The sequence below is a fragment of the Malus sylvestris genome, chromosome 17 (assembly GCF_916048215.2).
Source record: "Malus sylvestris chromosome 17, drMalSylv7.2, whole genome shotgun sequence".
Taxonomy (NCBI): domain Eukaryota; kingdom Viridiplantae; phylum Streptophyta; class Magnoliopsida; order Rosales; family Rosaceae; genus Malus; species Malus sylvestris.
In genome coordinates this window covers 5,843,209-5,858,207 of record NC_062276.1, presented here as the reverse complement: position 1 = coordinate 5,858,207, position 14,999 = coordinate 5,843,209, and the positions used below count along the sequence as shown (strand labels likewise).

At 44.7% G+C, this 14,999-nt stretch overlaps 1 protein-coding gene and 1 long non-coding RNA gene across 2 annotated transcripts; one reads left to right on the top strand and one right to left on the bottom strand.

Moving 5' to 3' along the window:
- Positions 1-11,217: 11,217 nt before the first annotated feature.
- On the top strand, positions 11,218-12,223 carry LOC126610268 (uncharacterized). The gene is made up of 2 exons (XR_007618451.1): positions 11,218-11,317; positions 11,707-12,223. It is a non-coding gene; the product is annotated as an uncharacterized LOC126610268 (long non-coding RNA).
- A 45-nt stretch (positions 12,224-12,268) lies between these two features.
- Positions 12,269-14,781, bottom strand: LOC126610267 (probable endo-1,3(4)-beta-glucanase ARB_01444). The gene has a single exon (XM_050278278.1). It carries the CDS (start codon positions 14,662-14,664, stop codon positions 12,451-12,453), a length of 2,214 nt encoding a protein of 737 aa, XP_050134235.1. The 5' UTR covers positions 14,665-14,781; the 3' UTR covers positions 12,269-12,450.
- Between the last annotated feature and the right edge of the window lie 218 nt (positions 14,782-14,999).

The following is a 14,999-nucleotide window of genomic DNA, read 5'->3' as shown; positions in this document are numbered from 1 at the left end:
ATCTAGTACACTAACTATGATAATACAATTGTATTATGATAAACCTGCTATATATAAGGTGCTCTCGAAGTTACGAAGGATGAGGAGGGCTTTTGTCTTTTGAGTTGTTTTATAAGGTCGTTTAATTAATTAATTAATTAATATAAATCCATCTCATAATCTTGAAATCTTCAACTCAAGTGCTTCGATTGAATGAGAGGTTTGTTGGTTGAGGTAATGATAGAATATATGGCATGCAAGCTCTCTCTAATGGATTTGGATCTTCTCATGAGCTAATGGAGAGGATCCTCCTAACCAAGCATGGTAAATCGTTGATTTTTATCCAACGGTTACAAACAAGGAGGTCCTTTTAAAGTTATAATAATTATAGCTGTTGGATAAAAATTGAACGATCCACAATGCTTGGTCAAGAAGATCCTCTCCATTCGCTCAAGAGAGGATCCAAATCTCTCTAATAATTTTATGTTGGTGTACAACTTAATGTGGCTTTTGCTTTGTCCTATAGTGTAACAAGGGCATTGACCTAAAAATATTGCAACAAGGCTTTGCTATGAATATGACATAGTATGTGAAAAACATATAAACTAGCATTTGAATATGGCACTTGAGATTTGGAAACCAATAGGGATGTGATATTTTTTTTAGCCAAGGAAAAGGATATGATTTAGAGTTTTGATTATAATTTATGAATTGATACTCTTACTTTATGGTAATGACTATGACTATGACATTCAACCATGAAATTCGTTGAGTGTAAATATAGTGATAATGATGAGTGTTGATTGTTAATTTGAACGATGGTGGTTGTAAGGTGACGATAATTATAAAGCTGAGTGACTGTATTTATTTTTAAAATAATGGTTTTTGGATACGTTTATTTTAAAAATAATTGTTAAAGTATTTGAGGGTGAGACGGTGAGACGGTGACACTCCTTTTAAGATTCTAACTATTTTAGGATCTAATGATTTTTTTTTTTTGGGATAGTGTGATATTCTATACTACTATTATTCATGAAAATGATTTTAAACTGGAGTGCACGAGAGACATATTCTACCCAAACCAACTTGTCTAACCCCATATGCAAAAATAACAATATATTTAGATGATGTTAGAGATATGTTGACAGGGATATGTATGTAAACTTAATTAGTTAATAAAACATTTACTCTTGCATAAGGTCATGTGTTCGAACTCTCCTCTCCCGTTATCGCTCATATAAGAAAAGGAAAATACGAACTTTTCAAAAATCTCTAGTGTCAAAGTTCATCTCAAAATTGAAGACTGATTTTTCTCGTAATAGAATAATAGAAACATTGGAATATGACTGTGAACACGGAAAATTCCTGAAACGAAAGAGACAAGAACAACGTGCACAAACAAAATATTAAGTATTTGATGATTTTGGGTTACAATCTCTCTCTATTTTGATCCTCTGATTCGATCTCCGTAAGGTGTTGATTGGTGGATGTTTTGTTGATCCAAGGGCCGTTGATGCTTGATCTTGGATGAATTGTTGGAAGTTTCTTCAAAGGGCCGTGGGCTTGATCTTTGAAGGTGGATTTGAGCGGATCTTCAAGGAGCCGTTGGGACTTGATCTTGAAGAACAGTGATGAACGGATCTTCAAGGGCTTTTGGGCTTGATCTTGAAGAACAGTGATGAACGGATCTTCAAGGGCTTTTGGGCTTAATCTTGAAGAACGGTTGGATGTGTGTGGATTTGTCGACGTTGTTGATCCAAAGGGCCGTTGGGGCTTGATCTTGGATGAACGGATGATGAACGATGGTGCTTTCTTCAAGGGCCGTCGGGGGCTTGATCTTGAATTGGTGGATGATTGTTGATCCAAAGGGCCGTTGGGGCTTGATCTTGGATGAACGATGAACGAAGAACGAAGAGAGCTTTCTTGATTCTTCGGGAACCTGGATGCTTGAGAGCTTCGGAGTTTCAGAGCTTCAGAGCTTCAAGGTGTAATATGAATTGGTTCCCTAAATGAATGAAATTGGGCTTGTATTTATAGAATTTTCCAAGGCCTAATTTTGAATATAATATTCCAGATGAAATAAGTCGTTTCTGCCAGGCGTTGACACGTGTCCTATTTGATGACTTTTCCAACTCATTTCAATTTTCGTTGAGTCACACGCTACGTGTAAAATTTATGTAATACATGAGCGTTGACACTTTGATTTATCGGTCAACATTTATTTACGAAATTTCGATGTCTACAAATGCCCCCACTTCAAGGCACGTCGTATACATGTGCTTGTCACGTGTAGGAGATGCGTTTTGAAGTCCCTTACTGTAGATGTCGATCCAAGGGCCGTCGAGGCTTGATCTTGAATTGGGCTGGAGATTTCTTCAAGGGCCATTGAGGCTTGATCTTGAATTGGGCTTGAGATTTCTTCAAGGGCCGTTGAGGCTTGATCTTGAATTGTTGTTTGAAATTTCTTCAAGGGCCGTTGATGCTTGATCTTGAAGGTTGAAATTTGACCACAAGGAGCTTCATGTGGTAGATGATCTTTGGCTTTGGTAATGGATGAATCGGCACGTATTTTGTTGCGCTTGTTGACTTTCCACAGCTTTGATCTTGAACTGGGTTGGAAGATTTTCTGGATTCCTCCAATTGTTGATTTTCCACAGCTTATTCTTGAACTAGGTTTTGATTCAAGGGTGGTAGACACTTAATCTTGAATCGGACTTGTGATTTCCTCAAGGGCCGTCGAGGCTTGATCTTGAATTTGGCTGGAAACTTCTTCAAGGGCCGTTGAGGCTTGATTCTTGAAGGTTGACTCGGACACATGGCAAGCAGGCACGAGGTAAAGGTGACAACCTGTTTCTTTGTTCAATCTTTCTAATTCACACCTGAGCAGTTTGGTCAACGGTATGATCTTCAAGATTGATGAACTCTTCTTCCAGTTGGTGACTTGATCTTTAAGGATTCGATTCAAGGGTGGTGAATCGGCACGTGCAGCCCACAACGCCTAGTAAGTCGACCCAAGAATTTGAAGGTCAAAACAAGTTCATCGTCCTCAGGCAGATGCGACATCTTCTCGAGTTCTTCATCTCGGACTCTTTCTGCTAAGTTGATTGTGCATGCTGCATTCTTCTCTGCTTGTTTCTTCAGGCAGATATGGCAGCTTCTTGAGTTCCTCAGTTCGGACTCCTTCTGCTGAGTTGACCGTGCAGACCGCATTCTTCTCTGCTTGTTCCTTCTGCACCTTGTCTCCACATGCTGCAAGGTATCATTTTCACTTGCCTTATCTGTTCTTCAGGCAGATGTGGCAGCTTCTTTGAAAGTACAGCAGCAGTGGAAGGCGAGTACTCGAGAGCAGTGCTAGGTAGGCAATCAGGGAAGGGTTCCAAGCAGTCGGTTCCTTACCCGAGTTTGAGTGGAAGTTCCGGCATATTGTTTTCTTTATCCTTGTCTTTGTAGGTAAGAACAAGGACAAAGGAAAGGACAGGGAGAACGCATGATATGAGATACTCTTGCTTTCTACCCTGGTGATATGAGATACTTTTGCTTTGGAGTCATTGGCTTGCAGAGGTACCCCAAGGAATAAGGAACACTGGGTAACTCAAGAGGCTTCGTTGGGAAGGCATTCTCAGAGATGAAGAAAGGTTCTGTATGTCTGCCTTGCTATGGAGGGTGAAGATGGACAGTTATAGGAAGTTCTTTAATACTTGTAGAGGTACTATTCTTTCACTCGTGTCGGCAACTAACGCGTGATTGAACAGTAAAATTTCACGTGCTTTCTCTTTCACCGAAAATCTTCGACAAATTGCCCGTGATTTGCGCAAAGTTGAGTGTGCATATGACAGGTGATGACTCGGCTGAAAAAGACTGGCGCCTCTTCGATATCTGGGATTGGCGCTTCGACAAATTACCCGTGATTTCCGCAACGCTGAGTTTGCGTGTGACGGGTGCCGACACGTCTGGAAAAGCAAGATGCTTCTCCGATTTCTGAGCTTGCCTCTTCGATTTTTGAATGGCCTCTTCGAATTCTGAGCTCGCCTCTTCGATCTCTGAAATCCCGTCGAGTGCTGATTTTTTATAGAGGCATGCAGTTCGTTTCAAAACACACTTGAATTTTCGCTTGTGAAAACTTCCCTCTTGTACTTCTAAGATCTTGATTTGTCCGATCTCTTCTTCCTTCAACACTTTGAAAATGTCTGGTCCCTCCGACCGTCGTTTTGATTTGAACCTTGGTGAAGAAGTAGTCTCGTCTTCTCCAGATAACATATGGCGCCCATCCTTCATATCCCCTACTGGTCCTCTTACTGTTGGGGATTCGGTGATGAAGAATGATATGACCGCTGCGGTGGTGGCCCGGAACCTTGTCACTCCCAAAGATAACAGACTACTTTCCAGGCGGTCTGATGAGTTGGCCGTTAAGGAGTCCCTGGCTCTAAGTGTGCAGTGTGCGGGTTCTGTGTCCAACATGGCCCAACGCCTATTTGCTCGAACCCGTCAAGTTGAATCGTTGGCGGCTGAAGTGATGAGTCTCAAACAGGAGATCAGAGGGCTCAAGCATGAGAATAAACAGTTGCACAAGCTTGCACACAACTATGCCACAAACATGAAGAGGAAAATTGACCAGATGCAGGAATCTGATGGTCAGATCTTACTTGATCATCGGAGGTTTGTGGGTTTGTTCCAGCAGCATTTACCTTCGTCTTCTGGGGCTGTACCGACTGCTGAGGCTTCAAACAGCCAACCTCTGACGCCTTCTCTTCCTGGAGCTCTGCCGAGTTGTGAGGCGCCACCTGATCGTCCTTGAATATCCCCTCTTGTAAATTTGATTTGATTTGATTTTTTTTTTAAATTTATGTATAATTTCCAGAAAAATAAATAAAATGGACCTTCTATTTCTCTCTATGCATTTGTTTTTTTTTTCTTTTTCTTTTGGTGCTGGATGCACCAAGTTCCATCATTTTTTTTTTTATTATTTTTTTTTATGTTTATTTATTTATTTATTTTTTTTTTTTTTACAATATTTATTTTTTATTTATTTTTTTTGCTTTCTTTCTTTCTGCACATGGTGCCCATGCACTACCTGAAACTTTTGATCTGCCATGGGGCTGTACCCCATCTTTGATCCACCATTCCTCTTTGTTCACGTGGTGCCAGATGCACCACCACCCTTTTTTTTTTTTTTTTTTTTTTTTTTTTTTTTAATTGTATTTCTTTCTGTATAAATTAGGATGCTTGGCGGAGGGATTTGTAGGGAAGGACGAAGACGGACGGAGAGCTGGAGTTTGAGGAAGAGCTTCTCGGCCGGCTAGTCGTTTGACAGCGGTCTTTGAAGTTGTTGGCAGCTGCGAGGCAAGAGACGGAGGAGGTCTTTGGGTGTGGATTGTCAAACTTTGGTTTTGTCAATCTCATTCAAAGGCGGCGGCCATGGCGGAGGTGCAGAGGAAGACGCTCCACTGCTACCGTCACTGAACACAACCACTGAGCACAGCCATTACACTGCCTGCCGAGCACAGTCATTCCACACCCGTTGTATTGCCACTGAGCACAGGCACAAAGTACAGCCAATAGACTTCGCCTCGTCAATTCCTACTGAGCCCATGCCGACATCATGCACGCCATTCCTCCGACAGCCGCTCCGCGATCACTCTCAGCGTCATTTTCCTGAGCTTGTTCATAACATATGGCGGAGGTGGAGTTGCAGGCATGGTTCTATGTGGTAGATATGCTGGCAGACGACACTTTAACAGGTTTGAAAGGCCATCAGAGACCGTCAGCCCAGTTCCTCCCCACTCTAGCATAGGCTGAATTGCTTTAGCTGTTGCTTCCAGTAGCTCCAGTTGAGGTAAGGTGCAAGCTTCTCCATCAACAAGCATCCCATCAGTGGCACGCAAAAGTAGATCTGAGGCACTCTGACAAAATTACCAATGACTCTGGGCTATCATGAATTCTCATCAACTCCACAATCAATTTCACAATCCGCTGGTTGATTCGCCACATCTTCTGACCTTGATCATCATCTTTGAGAGTACAAACCCAGAGTCCTAGATAGAGAGAGAAGGTTTTTAGAGAGAGATAAGGGTTTGATCGGAGATGAAGCCCAGTTTGACCATGGTGGATCTGTGCGCGTTGAGTCGGTTCTGCGAGTACGGTGCGGAGGCGGTGACGTGGGAGTTGTTCTTGTGGAGGCTGCAGCGGAAGGAGCCGGGGTGCGTGGTAGGGGAACACATGCAGGTTCGCTTCGGCTGACTGATATTCCGGCCGCTGGGGACGGCGGTGTGGTCGTGGCGGCGTCGCGGGAGGTGGGTGGTGAGGTTGCTGGGACCCCGGGGCCCATGGCTCGTGGGTTGGAGGAAGCTATTGCAGCAGCAGCAACCCAGAGACTCTGAAGGACTCGAGCGGCTGGTATATGATCCGACCCGCTGGTTTCGAAATCCAAGCCGGAATCTCGTACTTCCATCTCTGGACTTTCTTATACATGGCGATCAAATTGCTGTCGTCGAAAGGCAGGCGACCGGCGAGCAGGACGAAGAGGATGACGCCGCACGACCACGCGTCGGCTTTGGAGCCGTCGTAGCTGCGCCGGTAAACCACCTCGGGCGCCGTGTACGCGGGAGGTCCCACAAGCGGTGTGGAGCAGATTGAGAGCAGGAAGAAGAAGAGGAGGCTGAGGAAGAGCACGATCAGGGCGACCAGGGCGGAGTGACGAAAGCGGAGGCCGGATCCACATCGGCGATGAGCAGGGAAAGCGACAGAGCCGCCGAAGCTCAAAGAATGAGCAGAGATTCGACACCCGAGGGGAAGGGGTTCTTGGTGGCGAGAACTTCGTGGATTTTGAGGATATTGGGGTGTTGCTGGAAATGGAGATCATCGCCAAAGCCCAATGTACAAGAGTTTATGTCTCGGGCCTTGAGGTCCACCTGCGAGTCTTGATTTTTTTTTTTTTTTTTTTTTTATTTTTTGAAAACAAAATAAATTTGTAATGAAATTAACCCTCAGCAATGAAACTTTAATCAAATCTCTTTTTTTTTTTTTTTTTTTTTGAAGAACACACACACATATATATATATATATATATATACACACACACACATTATTTATCTATTATTATTTTATTATTATTATTTTTTTGAAATTACAAAGAACTATTTATTGTTACCTTTGTAATAAAATTGACTTTCTTTAATAAAACATTTATTTATATTTTGATCTTGATGTGACTGAACTTGAAATTGAATATTCAAGCTGCCTACGTACCCTTCCAAAGAAAGAGATCAAGTCAAAACGTAGTTCAAATACATACATATATATTTTTTTGGTATTTTTTTTTTTTTTTTTTTGTGCCGTTTGCAGTTTCAGCTCATGCAGGCAAGGAGTGTTGGTGTCGTTTGCAGTTTCAACTCGTGCAGACAAGGAGCGTTGGTATTGCCTTTTATGCTCGTGCAGACCAGGAGCGTTGTGCCATGCAGTTTAGGCTCGTGTAGGCGAGGAGCCTTGTGTCTTGCAGTTTAGGCTCGTGTAGGCGAGGAGCCTTGGTTCGTGCAGTTTAGGCTCGTGCGAACAAGGAGCATTGGTGTTGCCTTTTATGCTCGTGCAGACCAGGAGCTTTGTGCCATGCAGTTTAGACTCGTACGGGCGAGGAGAATTGTGTCGTTTGCAGTTTCAACTCGTGCAGACAAGGAGCATTTGGTGCCGTGTTGCAGTTTCAGCTCATGCAGGCAAGGAGCGTTGGTGTCGTTCGCAGTTTCAACTCGTGCAGACAAGGAGCATTTGGTGTCATGCAGTTTCAGCTCGTGCAGGCGAGGAGCTTTGGTTCGTGCAGTTTAGGCTCGTGCGAACAAGGAGCATTATGCCATGCAGTTTAGGCTCGTGCAGGCGAGGAGCCTTGGTTCGTGCAGTTTAGGCTCGTGCGAACAAGGAGCATTATGCCATGCAGTTTAGGCTCGTGCAGGCGAGGAGCCTTGGTTCGTGCAGTTTAGGCTCGTGCGAACAAGGAGCATGGTGAATTTGTCAAGCAATTTTGGAGAGGCGTTCCTCAAAATCTTCATAGCAAGGAGCCTTGACCGAGTGATTGAAGAAGTCTTCGGGCAAGAAATCACGCATCGTGATGGGGATGGACGATCTATATGTCGAAATTTCATCATCTTCAACACGTTCACGTTGCTTTGAAGGTTGACAAGAGCTGTTTTGCCCCCTTTCCGATTGGCGGACTTGTGGAGGAGACGTATGCTTCTTGTGCAATTTCTTAGGAGTGACTTGAGTCCATCCTTCAACTTTGCTTGTCTTGGAGGATGCCCCCAGCGGTTGAGGTGAAAACTTTGAGTTGGAAGAGCCAGAAGTGAAGGTGGTATAGTTTGACTTCACCACATCGTTAAGATCTAGCTCGATGATTCCTTTCTGAGCCAGCTTCATGATGAGATCTTTCAGCACGAAACATTTTTCTGTCGGATGACTGATGAAGCGGTGGAATTTACAGTACCTTGGACTGTTGGTACGATTCATCTCTTCCGGCCGTCTGCACTCAGGCAAACTGATCACCTTCTTGTCCAACAGGTCATCCAGCATGGCAATCACATCAGAGTCGGGGAATGGATAAGTCTTTTCCTCAAGCTCCTTCAAAGTGCGTCTACGCATCTCTTGATCACGAAAAGCTTCGGTTTGAATCGCCTTGCCTCGTGTGGATATTTTGACAGGAGATGTGTTGACCGTCATCGCTTCCTTGGTGGGTTTCCATGCAGCCTTTTCCACCTTTGTCCCAAGAACTTTGTCGTTCTTGTAGTCGGCGATCGGTTCTTTCTTCCCATGATGGGCGATGCTCAACTCCATGTCATGGGCGCGAGTGGCCAATTCCTCGAAGGTCCGCGGTTTAATGCCTTGAAGGATGTATTGCAAACCCCATTGCATGCCTTGGATGCACATCTCGATTGAAGAGGTTTCCGAGAGCCTGTCTTTACAGTCGAGGCTTAGAGTGCGCCATCTGTTGATGTAGTCAATGACTGGCTCGTCCTTCCACTGCTTTGTGCTCGTTAGCTCTAGCATGCTCACAGTGCGGCGGGTGCTATAGAAGCGGTTGAGGAATTCCCGCTCTAATTGTTCCCAGTTGTTGATGGACTCAGGCTCTAGGTCCGTGTACCACTCAAAGGCATTTCCTTTCAGCGAGCGCACAAACTGCTTGGCGAGGTAGTCTCCCTCCGTCCCTGCGTTGTTGCAGGTTTCAACGAAGTGGGCAACGTGCTGTTTCGGGTTTCCCTTTCCATCAAATTGCATGAACTTTGGTGGTTGATAACCCCTCGGCATCCTTAAGGCGTCGATCTTCTTTGAATACGGCTTTGAGTACAACCCGGAGGTATTTGAGCTCCCTTCGTACTGTGCCTTGATGGTGTTGGTGATCATCTTTTGCAGCTGCTGGATAGAAAGAGATCCCATGAGTGCCGCTGTTTGGTCTGGCTCGGGCTTCGCATCGTTTTTCTCCACCTGAGGCTCATCTTCTGGGTTAGGGTTCTCGTCGTCCTGTGGCTCCAGTCGGCTGACGAGTGCAGCGATTTGTAAGTCTTTTTCTTCCACAGTTCGGGTTAGCCTTGCGATTGCTTCATTCATTTGAGCCAGTTGTTCTTCAACGGAGGTAACGCCGATAGTCATGACTTGTGCGACCAATAGACGTGACTTTCCTTTAGACATCCAGGATGCTGATGAAGAACGTCGTTGGCTACTTTGGGATGTCATCTTGTGTGTCTCAGCATCATGCTTCGGTGCCCCTAGCGAGGTCAGGTTGATGACAGACTCACATCTTGGATGCTCCCCTTGCTCTTCTAGCGGCACCAATTTTGAAGTGGCATGTTGAGGAGCGGTTGTGGCGCCAATGGATTGTCCATTTACGGCAGAAGTGCTTAGGATCCTTCCCTCAATGGTTGCAAGAATGGCTTGTCCTTTGCTTGATGTCATTGACTTTGAGGTGTGCTTCGATTCCTTGAACGAAAAAAGAGATGAGAGGTAGAGATTATCCCACCGGGCGTGCCAATTTGTGAACACGGAAAATTCCTGAAACGAAAGAGACAAGAACAACGTGCACAAACAAAATATTAAGTATTTGATGATTTTGGGTTACAATCTCTCTCTATTTTGATCCTCTGATTCGATCTCCGTAAGGTGTTGATTGGTGGATGTTTTGTTGATCCAAGGGCCGTTGATGCTTGATCTTGGATGAATTGTTGGAAGTTTCTTCAAAGGGCCGTGGGCTTGATCTTTGAAGGTGGATTTGAGCGGATCTTCAAGGAGCCGTTGGGACTTGATCTTGAAGAACAGTGATGAACGGATCTTCAAGGGCTTTTGGGCTTGATCTTGAAGAACAGTGATGAACGGATCTTCAAGGGCTTTTGGGCTTAATCTTGAAGAACGGTTGGATGTGTGTGGATTTGTCGACGTTGTTGATCCAAAGGGCCGTTGGGGCTTGATCTTGGATGAACGGATGATGAACGATGGTGCTTTCTTCAAGGGCCGTCGGGGGCTTGATCTTGAATTGGTGGATGATTGTTGATCCAAAGGGCCGTTGGGGCTTGATCTTGGATGAACGATGAACGAAGAACGAAGAGAGCTTTCTTGATTCTTCGGGAACCTGGATGCTTGAGAGCTTCGGAGTTTCAGAGCTTCAGAGCTTCAAGGTGTAATATGAATTGGTTCCCTAAATGAATGAAATTGGGCTTGTATTTATAGAATTTTCCAAGGCCTAATTTTGAATATAATATTCCAGATGAAATAAGTCGTTTCTGCCAGGCGTTGACACGTGTCCTATTTGATGACTTTTCCAACTCATTTCAATTTTCGTTGAGTCACACGCTACGTGTAAAATTTATGTAATACATGAGCGTTGACACTTTGATTTATCGGTCAACATTTATTTACGAAATTTCGATGTCTACAATGACATTTTAAAAAGTTTTCTACAACTAGCACTACCTATTAATGGTATTCCATTCTTTAGGGAGGTCTCAGGTTCGGTTTATAAACGACGAGTTCAATATTTGAATATGGTTAATCATTGTTTGACTTAACTTAAATATACTCTCGAGAACACTATAAAATTAACTAAAAAGGAGATATTTCCCCTAATGGAAAAATGGGCTTTAGCAGTATTGGACTCCTCCTAGGCTCCAACAAATTTGTAACCCAATTATCGTTTTGGGCCATCTTCACAAACATATTTGTTTCAAATAAACCCGCAGCTAATGACCCAAATGGCTGCGGAATCCCATTCCCCACGGCACAAACCGCGTCCGTAAACGCGCGCACTTCAAATTTCTTCCTCTCCCTCTCCCTCTCCCTCTCCAACTCCAACTCCGATTTCTCAGCTGAGGTAGGCCCTTCTTCTACCTCCGTCATCTAATTCACTAATTTCGACCTCATTTTATGTAATCTGCTTTCGAATTTGATATACGGTTTCTCGTTTGTTTTCGTTGAATGTCGAATTTACGTTCGCGGTGTTTTGTTTGCTTGGTTGCTGAGATAATGTCCCAAGGAAAAAATGAGCCCAAAATATGAACAATGCAGTCCACCAGAGGGAAAAATGAACATATATATATATATGTATGTGTGTGCGAGATGGATGAGCGATTCAATGGAATGCCTCCTCTTCCGACATCATTTCGCGTTAAATCTACAGTTTTCAGTAGTTGTTTTTGACATATATTGTACGATGGATGGCGATATCGTCTGCTTTCTCATAAACATTTTATATCATGCCAGGAGCCACCAGAAACAATCAAAATGTGTCGATGCCGAGCTTCGGAAGATGACTTACCATTGAGTCTTGAAGTGCGCAGAGCACTGATTGCTTTCATTCGCCAAGTTGAAGAACAAATAGCCCAACTTCAGGAACCAAGGGATGGAGCTAGAGCAGTGTTAGGAGGCATGGAGGATGACCAAGGTTCAGAAGATGACTCGGATTCGGAAGATGACCAGGATTCGGAAGATGACTTCTCACTCAGTGAAGAATTCTGGTTCTTTTTTATTATTATGTTCTTATTCTGGTCTGCATTTTTTATCGTAGTCAGGTCTTGATTCTCGTCAGGCGTTTGTGTGACCTTACTGCTCAACTATGTAATCAAGTGCGTAACGGCGAAGAATTGGTTAGTGTGGCGTTTGTGGGGCGATTTCTCATCCGAGACCTTGTTCAGGCTCAGTGAGTTTCCGATGGCATTCCGCTTCGGTTCTGTTCATGCTGTGAAATAAAACGTTGTTGTGAACGTTTAAAATTTCAGAATTCGAGACCTCCCCTCATTGTGTCAATGTTTTTTCGACGTGAGAGTCATATAAAATGTGATATATTTCAGAAAAGCAGATGGTTTCAACAATAACAGGTAAATACAACGGATCGAAATAGATAGAAAGCTCGCAATTCTGTAGAAAGACAAATCTACGTCAATCAAAACATGACAGTAAATACAACGGAGAACGAAATCACAATCGTAAAGTATAGTGCAACGAAATTTAATGATAGTGCCTAGACCAACAAACGTTGTGTCCAAGTCCGAATTCCGCTCCTGCCTCTCCTCTGCTGTGGATCCACCACAGAAGATTAGTAAGCGAGTTACCATCATCGTAACCATTCAAATTCCTTATCTTCCCCAAAGCGAGTTCTTTGTCGTAAATCCCTTCCAAGGAATAGACAAATCCTTTCCATCCTTCCCCAACTCCCTCCCTACTCAAAGCCGGTAGTGTCCATTTCACAAGATCCTTAACAAAGCCAACATCTGAAAACAAGGCCTCGGTGATCGGCAATAGCGGTAGCAACTGAATTCCAAGCCTGCACTCTTTCCACTCCGGGGGAGCGAACCAAAGTCCGCTGTCCCTCTTGTTATTCCATACCATTCCAACCACACGATTTTCCCTTGTGAAATCCTCCTCGTACATGTTACCTCCGTCTTTTACGTGCCACCATATTTGCGCCGCCTGAATCTCCAAAGCTGCAAGCAGTGATCCAGTGGCCACAAGATGCGTGTCTCCATAAGCTAATCCCAACAATGCAGCTGAATAGTAGGCATTCACTGCCTCACTCGTGCTCTCCTGATTACGACCATCCGCAAACTCGGTTAACCCGCCTGCCCACGAGTGCAATTTGTAAAAATCAAAGCACCTCAAGCGCGGATAATGCGAATGTGATCGCCTGCCTACCGTCATATAATCAAAAGCGAGCGAATACGCTTTAGCCCGATACTTCCTTCCCCAAGCAGGATCAATTTTCGCAAGCACTGAAATCCCATAAACAAAGTAGCCCAGATGATAATGGTGATCATTGTACACTCCAAACCCGAAATCTGCACCTGAATCAGTTGCCCCTTGTTTCGTGACAATGCCACCCCAAATCTTATCATACAAGAAACCATTTCCCGGGAACGTTCCGTCCAACCACGGCTCAATCGTTTCCTTCAAGAACTTCCTAATCGCCGGAATCACATCCAGATAAGCCACCTCCTCAGCAATCAAAGCCAGCCTCGCCGCCCTCGCGATCAATTTCCCATAAAAATACGAAGACGTTGTAGCTATCCCACTCGAATTCAGATCCCCAACATCTTTAACAAGCGCAGAAACAATTTCCTCATACGAATGTTCCCTAACTCCTTGACTCGAATGCCAGGTGATCGAAACAGGGTCGGGTTTCAGCGCCCACGAATCGCCAACAACACCAACAAGGTCCCCATCAATGCTCTTGAACTTGAAATCCTCCAAAACAGTGACGTGAGAATCCTCGCCGGAGAGAAGCTGGAGGTGCAGAGGATGAGCAAGCATAAGCAAATCGCCCCATCCTTTCTTCTCCCATCTGTACTCCAAAACAAACGGCTTTGTGAAAACCGCTTCTCCGGAAACAGGGTAGCAAGAACTGAACCGGTCAAGGCTCGCCTCGAATTTCGGGTTCGAATCCGGCAATATCGCAATCCGAAAAATCCCAGAAAACCCATTGGAGGTGATCAACGAAAGGCCGCTGGTTGTCAAATCGATCGGGGAGGAAGTGTATACGAGCCATGTCTGGTTGCTGTTGAGCTTGATGGTGTATTTGGTCTTTGAGCCGTTTGATTCACACGAGAGGATTGCGTGGCTGGTGGAGATTGAAAGAGAGGTGGAGTTGGAAACAGAGCAGGTGATGAATGGGCTGCCGCGAACGAGGAAGAAGCGGAGGTTGGAGGAGGGGAAATCCAATGTGATGCTGAGGTCGTTGAACGAGGAGATTTTGTGGGGTTGTGGGGAATCGGGCTTTTGGGCCGCGGAGATGGCGAGATCGGCGATGAAGACTTGATATATGAAGGCGGAGGTGGAGAAGCGAGATGGGTGGCAGATGGTTAGGGCGGCGGAGGAGGATTTAACGGCGTAGGGGTGGAAGTATTCCGATTGCTCGCCGTTTTTGAGGGCGAAGTTTTGGAAGAAGGAGTTGGTGGGGAGAGGGGAGGAGAGGAGGTTTGGGGAGAAGAAGTTGGAAGGGTCGGGGAGCACGGTGGATTGGGTTTGGGGGAAAAGGAATGGGCCGGCGGTGGCGGGTGGCCTGAGAGTTTGCTGCGGCGGTGGCGACATAGTTTGGGGTTCTTCGGGAGGGGGTGGTGATGGAAATGAAGATGGAGGAGGGGGTGCCGGTTTATAGGGATCTTTCTTGCGTTTTTTGAAACTCTTGGTGATTAAGGTTTTGACTTTTCTTCTCACTTTTTTCAACATTGGATTTGGTAATGACAATAAGTTAGTTAAGAGGGGAAGCCAGGAGGGAATGGTGGGCGTTTTTTAGCGGTCAGTTAGCAAACAAGGAGGAAGAACTCTGGTTTATATAATATTTGTGGGAAATTTGGAATCCCCACATGACTCCTTGCAAGATATCCAAAAGTACTTGGATTTGAAGGAAGGGATACCAGTGACAAGGTGGGGATTTTAGAATGCTTCATAGACGAGCAAACATATGACTTATGGTGTGGTCTTGACTCTTGTTTTATTGTAAACTAGGGGTGAGCACTTGAACCTGAAAACCGAAACCGAAACACGAATCAAATCTAACTGCA